This window comes from Melanerpes formicivorus, unplaced genomic scaffold (assembly GCF_026170545.1).
Source record: "Melanerpes formicivorus ecotype bairdi unplaced genomic scaffold, bMelFor1.0.p_v2 SCAF_8, whole genome shotgun sequence".
Classification (NCBI taxonomy): Eukaryota; Metazoa; Chordata; class Aves; order Piciformes; family Picidae; genus Melanerpes; species Melanerpes formicivorus.
In genome coordinates, this window is record NW_027142360.1 from 15,003,273 (window position 1) to 15,013,641 (window position 10,369).

At 42.2% G+C, this 10,369-nt stretch overlaps 1 protein-coding gene across 2 annotated transcripts in view; it reads right to left on the reverse strand.

Annotated features, from left to right (window-relative positions):
• Positions 1-7,427, reverse strand: part of GNPTAB (N-acetylglucosamine-1-phosphate transferase subunits alpha and beta) — a 38,947-nt gene extending 31,520 nt beyond the window's left edge. Inside the window, exons 1-2 of one of the 2 annotated variants that reach the window (XM_068142246.1) lie at positions 7,211-7,423; positions 2,538-2,623 (exon numbers count right to left, since the gene is read on the reverse strand). In XM_068142246.1, coding sequence (XP_067998347.1) covers positions 2,538-2,623; positions 7,211-7,327 — 203 coding nt within the window. In that variant the 5' untranslated portion in view covers positions 7,328-7,423. Of the gene's footprint in view, positions 1-2,537; positions 2,624-7,210 lie in introns of both variants that reach the window. The other variant, XM_068142245.1, reaches the window with a different exon arrangement.
• Between the last annotated feature and the right edge of the window lie 2,942 nt (positions 7,428-10,369).

The following is a 10,369-nucleotide window of genomic DNA, read 5'->3' on the forward strand; positions in this document are numbered from 1 at the left end:
CCCCAACTCAAGTCTCTCTAGGGTATGAGGCAATTATGACTCATACACATATGGGTGAATGAAAAAAATTAAGCACCCATCAGGAAAACCTTAAACTTTAGCTCAGTCAGCCAATAGCTCCTCTCCAGATACTGGAGGTTTTGCTCACAATTCACAGAAATCAACAGTAGCTAAGGAGTGTTTTACACCACCAAAACTGAGCAAAAGACCACACTGCAGAAAAGTGAACTGACTATATCTGTGTCAGAGCAGTAAGACTCATGGTTTTGTTTCAGATGAACTTGACCCTTTCATGAAAACACTGTACTTGAATTATCATGAAATCAGGTATTTTAGTATTGACAGGAACAAACTACCGCCCCTTCATTTCAGTACTGCAGAAACCTGTAAACATTAAACTAACCATTCTTATGAGCTGTAGCATGCTTTCATTTGCCATCTTTCGAATAATGGGGGAGGGGAGTAAGAAATGAGATTACAGGATTCGCTGACACCATGCCTTGCACTTTTACAGTATTATCTCGCACCAACTAAAGCATGACTGACTTGATCTGGTAACTTCTACTGTCCTGTGACTCAACAAACCTCAAGGCAGATTAAGCATCTGCTTTCAGGTTTTTTTTTCCTTGGGTTGTGTTTTTTGGTTTGTTTTTCCTTTTTTCAGTCAAGTGTACCAACCCTTGAAGAGTTAAACAGTATCTCCTTAGTAGCTTCTTCCACCTACCAGTTCACAATCCACTGACTTCCTGAGACAAGAGATCCCATGACCATTCAGATATGAACGACGAAACCAGAAAAAGTCACGCAGCGGTTAGCACAACTGAAACGAATGACCCGTGTGCACACATGACTTAGTTTCCAACTTGCTGTGAGTGACTTCTATGCACTCAGCTTTAAAAAGCTTCTCCTTACTACCTTTGTGATTTCTCCATTAAATCATATCACTCACGAGATGTCACAGAAAATGTAAGGTAAATGAAAAATACCTTTACAAAACACTGGAGGTTGGTATTTTAAGTGCCCAGGAACAGTACTTACATTTTCCTGTCTTAACACGGAAATATGTCATGACCCCCCTTTATTGTTAACATTTTGTCTTGCTGTTCCATTAAAGACTGGATGAATTAAATGCATTTAAAAGGTAAAACTCTCCTAACATCCAATCTGAATCTACCCATTTCTATTTTTTTTCCCCATTCCCCCTAGTCCTATCACTACCTGACACCCTAAAAAGTCCCTCACCAGCTTTCTTGTAGGCAAGTGCAGACTGGTGGCTCATGTTGAGCTTCTCATCCCCCATCACCCCCAGGTCCTTTTCTTCAAGGCTCCTCCTAAGCCAGCCTATACCAGGGCCTGGGATTGCCCCAACCCAGATGCAGGATCTTGCACTTGGTCTTGTTTAACCTAATGAGGTTGTCATGGGTCCACCTCTCCAGCCTGTCAAGGTCCCTCCAGTGTGTCTGCTGCACCACATGGCTTGGTGTCATCAGCAAACTTGCTGAAGTTGCACTCAATGACGCTGTCCATGTCACCAACAAAGATGTTAAACAAGACTGGTCCCAGTACTGATCCCTGAGGGACTCCACTTGTCACTGGCCTCCACTTGGACATGGACCCACTGACAGCCACCTTTTGGGTGCAGCCATCGAGACAGTTCTTTATCCACTGAATGGTCCCTCCATGAAACCCATACTGCACCAGCCTGGAGACCAGGATGTGGTGCAGGACAGTGTCGAAGGCTTTGCTCAGATCCAGATAAATGACATCCATTGCTTAGCCATCATCTATTAACATTGTGACCTTGTCATAGAGGTCAACAGGTTTGTCAGGCAGGATTTACCCTTGGTGAAGCCATGCTGATTGTGCCAAATCACCTCATTGTTATTCTTTTGCCTCAGCAGTGCCTCCTGGAGGATCTGCTTCATGATCTTACCAGGCACAGAGGTGAGACTGACTGGCCTATAGTTCCCTGGGTCATCCCTCTTTCCCTTCTTGAAAATGGGTATTATTGTTTCCCCTTTTCTAGTCAGTGGGGACTTCCCTGGACTGCCATGACTTTTGGAATATAATAGAAAGTGGCCTAGCAACCTTATCCACCAGTTCCCTCAGCACCCATGGACGCATCCCATCGAGTCCCATGGAAGCATCCCATCAAGTCTCGTGGACTTGAACACTTTCAGGTTCTTCAGATGGTCACAAACCAGATCTTCACTCACAATGGGCAATTCCTTTTTCCAGTCCCTGCCATTATCTTCCATTATTCTGGGAGTGTGGCTGGAGCCCTTGCCAGTGAAGACTGAGGTAAAGAAGTCATTGAGAACCTCAGACTTCTCCATGTCACTTGTCACCAGCTCATCTGTTTCTCTTCTGAGGGGACCCACACCTTCTCTAGTCTTACATTAGTCTTACATTACCTAGTCCATACATTAAGGTCCTACTCAACAGTAAGCTACTTCACCTAAGAAGTTTGATTTAAATATTTGAAAATTCATTGAACAGTAAAATGTGCAACACTGTTAACAGCAGGTAAAGCTCACCGATTCTGAAATGATTTGCCAGCCACGTTGTCTCTGTATGAATCAAACATAACATGATACTGGTCTCTACTCCACTCCAAGACAACCTGCAATTAAATAAAAAAAAACACACACAAAATTATATCACTTTATAAAAATTAAACATTTAAAATTCCACTGTTCTAAATGTTTAATCACAATTTAATTCTAAATGATCTATGCATTAATGCATAACTGACCAAACCTTAATCCAAACCAAGTTATTACACTGAGCCAGCAATCAGACCCAGAATTTAAGAGCACACTTGATTTTAACAAAGTTTAGGAATTTTCCTCTGAAAAAAAAAAAAAAAAGGTTCTGTATTTTATGTCACTTAGCCTTTAAAAATTCAGGAATGTTTTCCTAAATTTGAGACCTAAACCAAATGTACTTTAACACAATCAAGAAATCCCCACCCATCCTCACCCTTCCCTCCCCAACCTGCACAATGTTCCTCATCTTCCTTTCTATTCTCATACAGGACATACTGCAGTATACACACCTCTGAAATAGAGCTTTGAAAATAAACAGCCAGGCCAGGGAACATCAAATTATGCAAACCCGGCCAAAAATTTAAAACACAATAGCTCTTTCCCAGTACAGGTGATGACTTACATTCCAGCCTGACTAACCTAACAACAAAATATTTCTCCAGGCTGCAGCCTCTCTTCCATTCCCCATCCTCCACACTAAGATGAGCCAAGTCATTGAGCTAAATCAACAGAAAGATGAGCCTTCAAAACACAAAGCACTTCACATTCCTCTATCTGGAAGACAATAAATGGTGGGAACAGAACATCTGAAGGCAGATCTTCACCCAGCCACCAAAGATTTTTGATCTAAAAGGTCAACCAGCACCCCACTTAAATGCCTTTTGCTAGCCAGTCCCATTCCCAGGCATATTCATAGATCAGCTATATGGAAAATCAATCACCAGCCAATCCATACATAGCTGCAACTTTACACTCCATTTCCATTCTTAAATGTATATATACACATGCAAACCAAAGGTACACAAGTTATGTTTCCTTTACTAACAAAGTATCTGATGTCATGAGAAAAAAATAATTGAGGACTTTTTGACATTAAAAATGCATAATGTTTAAAAACAGAAAATCCTAAGCAATTTGAGATTAAAATAATCTTAGACATTTAGGCTCTACTCCAATACAAATTTGCTAATCACAACTCTTATGGTGATAGTCCAACATTAAAAACTATAGTAGCATCTTGTGCAGCTTCAGAGACAAAGGCATGGTGGCTTATTTTACCTGCCTAAGTAAGTGTTTGTAAGGAAAGGGTAGTACTTAGTTCATGTCACTCTTCCTAAACCTAAAATTTTACTATTGCTTATTTCTTGTATTACATGAACTATAAAATATACCCTTTCTCTATGATAGCATTCAAAACCATAAAGACTAACTGCTTCCCTTTTAAGGAGACACACATCTCTTACACTCATGCCCACTAAAGCAAATTAAAGACTTCTAGAGAGTAACAAAGCCACATTATGTGGCTGAGTGATAAATACAGACAATTCCTGCCACAGCTGCAGCCATCCAACATCACATCTATACATGTTCATTCCCTTTGTATGAAGGACACATGATTTCCCAGGTGGGCATAAAATCTTCTCCATTAAATACCAAAAGTCAGGAAAGCATATTAAAAACACACTACCACACTTTTTCATGTGCAAGTCCTTCTGCCAAATACACTAGTCTAATACAGCACACAGTGAGAGACAGAAACGTTTCCTACTGCTGATAATAATGAACTGACACACAGATTGATCGGCTTCTAGAATTAAGACAGAAATATTTGAATTAGAATGTAATTTATTATATTAATAGTATAGCACTCCAGTGGAAAAACATTACATTTGCTTTTTACTTTAGTGCAACCATAACCCAAAGCACCCAGGACAGGAAAAAAGTGATGCTCTTCCCATCTGATACATTCTTTTCCTGCAACCATTTCCTCCTGTTCCATTATCTGTGTTGCAATAATGCCTGCAGGCTGCTTTGCTTTGAATTTACATGCTGGTATTATAAAACCACTAAGGGAACATGATTTAAAAAGAGAAAAAAAAATATAGAATGGGGAGAGACAGCATCTATTAGCAGAGAGTGTTTTAAACAGGTGGTAACAGTGGCTGTCACACATTCCAGTTATAAAACACTACAAAGCCAGATGATCTACAGAAGGCTAGCAAAGGTTTGCAACCAAACTGTCCTAAAGCTTAAAGTGCATCTTTAAGGTTACAGCATTGGCTTAGACCCGCCTGCCCTGGATGTTTTTGCAGAAATGCTCCTGAATTGTGCATGATGCACTGTTATTTCATTGAGCTCAAGGGCTTTTTTTTTCTTGAAATCAAGCTATTTTTCAGTCTGAGGCTGTGAGGATATCATTACCAATCCCAAATTATTTGCCCTAGCCATCCATTTTTAAGCCACCATTACTATTGATATTAGCATGAATCTAAGTAAGGAGATTAACTTTTTCTTATGAGGACAAAAAAGCTGTCTCTGGGGGTAGGAGCAAAACAGAACTGCAAATGCTGCTCAGATACCAGGGTCTGATAAGCATAGGCTCACGCTACGTTTTATTGCTTGACAGTTCCTCACACATTGCTAAAAACAATTGAGCTGATCATTACTGGAAAATTTTCTTGCTTTAATTGTGAAAACAGACTTACATATTTTTATTAGTTGCTGTCTTGTAGACTCTGTACTGGATAAGTTTTTCATTCCCACTCTTGTTGTCACAAGCCCATTGTCTCCTACATCTTTACCACCATTTACCAAACTACGCAAGCTTAAATCATAGAAGCAAAAAAGCGTAATGCATACAAACATGTCTTACAAGACTCTTACAAGAAAATAAGAGGCTTTCTAGTTTTATATAGCTCTGTATGCTATGGTCATTCCCTAAAGGACAGGACTTTGTTGGTGTTTTCGTTTGTTCTTTTTCTTTTAAGGAACAAAACAAACCAAAACCAACCAAAACACTGCTTGTCCCTTTCCTTTTTCTTAACATACAATTTGGAAAATGCACTCCTACATGTATTTGTCAGTTCTTTGCTCACTCTTTAAATACTACTTAAGCCTTCCAAATAGGATCTGGAAAGCAACAAGCTAAAATATGGTAGTGAGCAGTGATTTTGACTGAACTTCACCAAAATCAGCCATAACTTGGCTACTGAAGTGTTTTTTAAAACCTTCCAAGTTCTAACAAATCCTAAGGTTAGGTTTAACTCCTTGTTCTGAAGAAAGGCAAAACTATACTCAAAAGTTTCACAGCACCAAGAGGTATATACAACAATCCAAGTTCATAATCGTGTGCAAAGAGGTAACTAAGTGTACTGCACAAGAGTTTCAGGAACTTGTGAACTCTTCAAGACAGCAAGGAAATACTTCATGTAAAGAAAACGTATGGATACACAAAATAAAAGTTCTGATTGTGCTACAGTTTCAGATAACACTCTTTATAGCTGTTAATTTTCTTTCCTGTACCTGAAAGATTGCACCAAGGGAGGAAAGGGGGGCAAGAAGGGGGGAAAAAACCAAAACACCGCAATTCAGGGATCAGGAAAATCCAGTCTTTCTGCATTTAACACTGCAATACTTTCACAATGACAAAAATACTTAAATTCTCTAAATATTTAGATTCAGTGTAGTGTTTCAGGATTGGTGATTTTCCCCCTCTCGAGATTCTTTCACAGATTACTTCCAAAATAGGTAGGACATGAAATGAAGCTTCGAAACGTACTATACATTGTATAAAATCATACCTAGAAAAAGTAGATTTTATACTGCATAATTTACTAAATAGCAGGAAAACTGCTAAAAAGCAGCAAGTTACAATGCAATACAATCCCTGATGAGCTGCAGGCCGTTTGAAAGTCTACATTTAATGCCTTCAACTCCGGATGAAATACTGTCACTCCCGGTTGCTGTTTGAAAATTACGGCTTCACAGTACTCAAATAAAAGTACAGCACGAACAAATCACCAGTAAGGGGTGTGGAAGAAACTGCACAAGATAAGCAAACAGGAGCTCCTGAAGCAAGCAGATTTTTCCCAGCACTCCTCTGCTAGGACCTGCCAACTAACAACCCCCCGGGGGGCACTTAACGCCTGCGTCACCCCTGGCAGAGGCGGGAGAGCAGCGTTAGTCCCCGCACGGGTGCGATGTGGGCACCAGCCGCGCCAGCAAGCGCGAGGAAGGCCGCCTGAAGAAAGGGAGCTGCCACACAGCTGCTCTCCGGAGTACGAGCGAAGCAGCCTTCATAGCCACGGCAGGCCTACGGCCAGCCCCGCTCGTCACACCGGGCTGCTTCGTGCCGCTTCTCAGCCGCGACGGCAGCTCGGAACAAACCGCAGGCACCACTACTGTAATGCACGTTTTCTCCCTTACGTGCTAAATACACGCCTGTATGTATAAATATATAACCAGCATGCACGTACGAGCTGCTTGGTGAAGGAACTCGCTGCTTACAGGATATGATAACTACCCGGCTCCCGAAAAGGAATAAAACCTCGAACCGAAACGGCTCTGCTCCGCACAGCACAGGCGGGACTGCCCGAAGGAAGGGAGAGGGGAGGGAAAGGCGGGCGGACAGCCACGCCACGCCGGCGCGGCTCCGTACTGACCTCCCCGAACTGCAGGGCGGAGACGATCATGAGGACGAGGCCCCCGAGGCAGAGACATGGCCCATACCTGTGTGACAGGCAGGTATAGGTTTGGCGCTGCAGGAGCTTTAGCAGCATGGCCCGCCGGCGGCCGCCGCTACCGCCGCCTCGCGCGGCGCGGCCCGGCCCGCCTGACCGCCCTGCCGTGCGCCTGGGCCGCCGGGCGGCCGGGTCCCGCCGCCCTCAGTCGCCGCCCTCATCCCCGCCCCGCTTCCGGCATCGCTGCGGCGCCACCTGGCGGCAGCCGACAGCTCGCCCCTGGGCGTCATGAATTCTCTCTTGGCTTCCCGCAGAGGAGCGGCGCTCCCCATCGTCAGGCCTGGGGGAGCTGCGGCATGCTCCAGCTGTCGCTGTCTCCCGCTTCTCCGCGGCTTATTCTCTGTCTTCCCAAGAGGTTCAACGTCATAAGGCAACAAGGGTTCAGACTATATGGTTTCTTTTACTTCTTTGTCTCTGTACTCATGGTGTTGAGTGTACAAGGCTTCGAGGCATACCGATGGCACGGAGCTGCTGGCGGTGGCAGACTGTCCCTTTTGTTTTAAAGAAATCACCTGGATGAAGAATTCCAGATCCAGTACTGTGTTTGCAGCGGGTGGATCACATTCTGTGCACCTGCAGTGCTTCCTCAGACACGGGCAAAATGAATGGATGCATGTGAGAATGTGCACCCAAGAAAGCAAAAATCACTCGAGTTTCCTTTGATTGTCGTGATTGCACTTGTACCTTTTCCCTTGTTGCCTTCTTGTTGTACAACAAAATTTAAATTCTTTGATGTGTAATGTCTTACATGATCTTAAGATTACTGACAGTTCTTTGGCACATGTAAATGCCTTTCCAGCTGTGGCCAGCGGAGCTGCACCATCCTATCATATTCCCAGACAGGCTGCAAAGCAGTTTTCTTTCCCTAGCTAAGGGGGATTGGGAAGATTCTAGGTTATCATAAAGATACAGTAGAGCACAAACTCATGTCTCATTTAAGCATTTCTATGTTTGTTTTTGCACAGAAATGTAGCACAGGGATAGGTTCATGAAAGGGCAACTACCAGGCTAGAAAGAGTTCTTCAGGCACAGTCCTTGAAGAAAAAACAGTGGTCAGTAGCTGACAACAAACTATAAATCCTTATCTGCATTGGTCTGGTTTCTGCCAAGTCCAGCCATCTGCATAGGATGCTGCTGGTACTGCCACTGTCAACAGTTTTATCAGGCAGAGGCACTTCAGGTTACCAAAGCAAAATAATGTGGTGTCATATGCCCTCATGAGGCCAAGGACTGTAGCACCTGTCTCTGCAGCCCTTTATCCCTCCATGAAAAGGTCTTCTAAGTATTTCTTAAAACTCACTGCAGTGATTTTTCTGAGTAACAAACATCACCCATGTGTTCTGATTTTTCCAGATGTTTGTCCTAGTATATTTACACAGTTGTGGTGTGAGAGGATTGCCCCTGGCTGTACTTCTTTAAGACAAATTCAAGAATGAAGTGTTCTTTGGCACAACTCTCCCAATCCACCAAGCTGTACTCCTGTTTACCCTTTTGGTGTCACAATGTTTTTCCTTTCTTCATGGGACAGAACAGCAAATTCAGTGGAGGCTACCTTCAGTCTCAGAACACATCATACAGGGCTGTGTTCCATCTCCTTATCATGTGTTATCAGCGTGATTATACTTATTTGGCCCTTCATGTTAATCCAGCCCTCCTGTCTCAAGTACACAGAGGCCACTAGCTAAATTGTCATCACCTGTTTTGCACGGGCAGCACTTTCTCCTAACACATGCAGACTTCTTCCTTCACATGTTCTCACCAATGTGCCAAAGTACTACCCTGGAGGAATATCTTTAGACATTTGCTGTTGCTTCACTCACCTTCACCTCCTCTTCAAGTACTGAGCTATACTATTGAGCTATTATTACTGAAAAACAATCTCTCCCTACACCACTGCCAACAATTGTGGCTGCAGTACTAGTGACGGCCTGGTATTCTGAGTCAGTAAACTGAGGTTTTCATTGATAAATGCAGATTATTAAAACAAAAACATTAGTTCTGGTCAACAATATTGCACAAGCACAGAAACAGAGTAAAATGTGTTCAAACTGAGAGACGTAACACCATAGGAAAGCAGAAAATCAGAGAAAACTGTATGACTTCAAGGCTTGGAATAATACAAAAGTACAAAGTGGAGAATGATACATTTATAGATACTAACAAACACTTCCATATAATACTAAGTAATAAAGGCATTAAAATGTATATGATTTTATAATGTATCAGCCAAAGGATAACAGTAGATAAAGAGATGTAAAAAGCTACTGTACAAATCATGATGGGACTATATCTGTCCTTGATTGTAGAATATTCATGTTCAGGGAATATATATTTAAACTGACACAAATTTATGAACAGGAACAGCCAAATCCTTGGTTGTTCATATCACAGGAACAAAGATCAGAAGTTTATTTAAATTTATTGCAATACTCTCACCAGGTTAAAGCAAAACACACACAAAAAAACCCAAAACAACAACCAACCACACACACACAAAGCCAACCAACTAGCCAAAAAACATTAAACACCAAAACAAATAAAAAAGGAGAGAAAAACAGGTTCTAGAACATATTTGAAATAGGAATAGTAGAAATACCTATCAAATGTTGAGAGACAGCTTAGCCAACTTGTGACAAGAGACAACACTCTATACACTCTATTCCCAAACTCAAACCCAGAAACCAGATCACAGACCTTGCATCACTTTGCAGCCAGCTTTGCAAGCATGTCTCTGAAATGGGCAGGGCTCAGGCAAAATTATTCTTTTTTTCACATCTCAGCTAATGCATTGCTTAGGCAGCTGTCCAGGTATCTTGCTATTGTATCCAAGAATAGGATACTTACCTTTCTTCATTTTCTCCAGTCACTGTTACAGGCAGGTGAACCCAGACACTCTGCTTGGAGCGACAAATTCCACTAGGTGTCAGGGCATCTAAAACGTAGGTGCTGCCATTATAAATAATCATAGATTTATGGGCTTTGCCAAATCACTATCCATGTAAAACACTGGGCTCTTGGAATAATCTACTTAAACTGTACTTGTATTTGTATTAAAACTCCAAGGTGCATGTAGCAGCACTT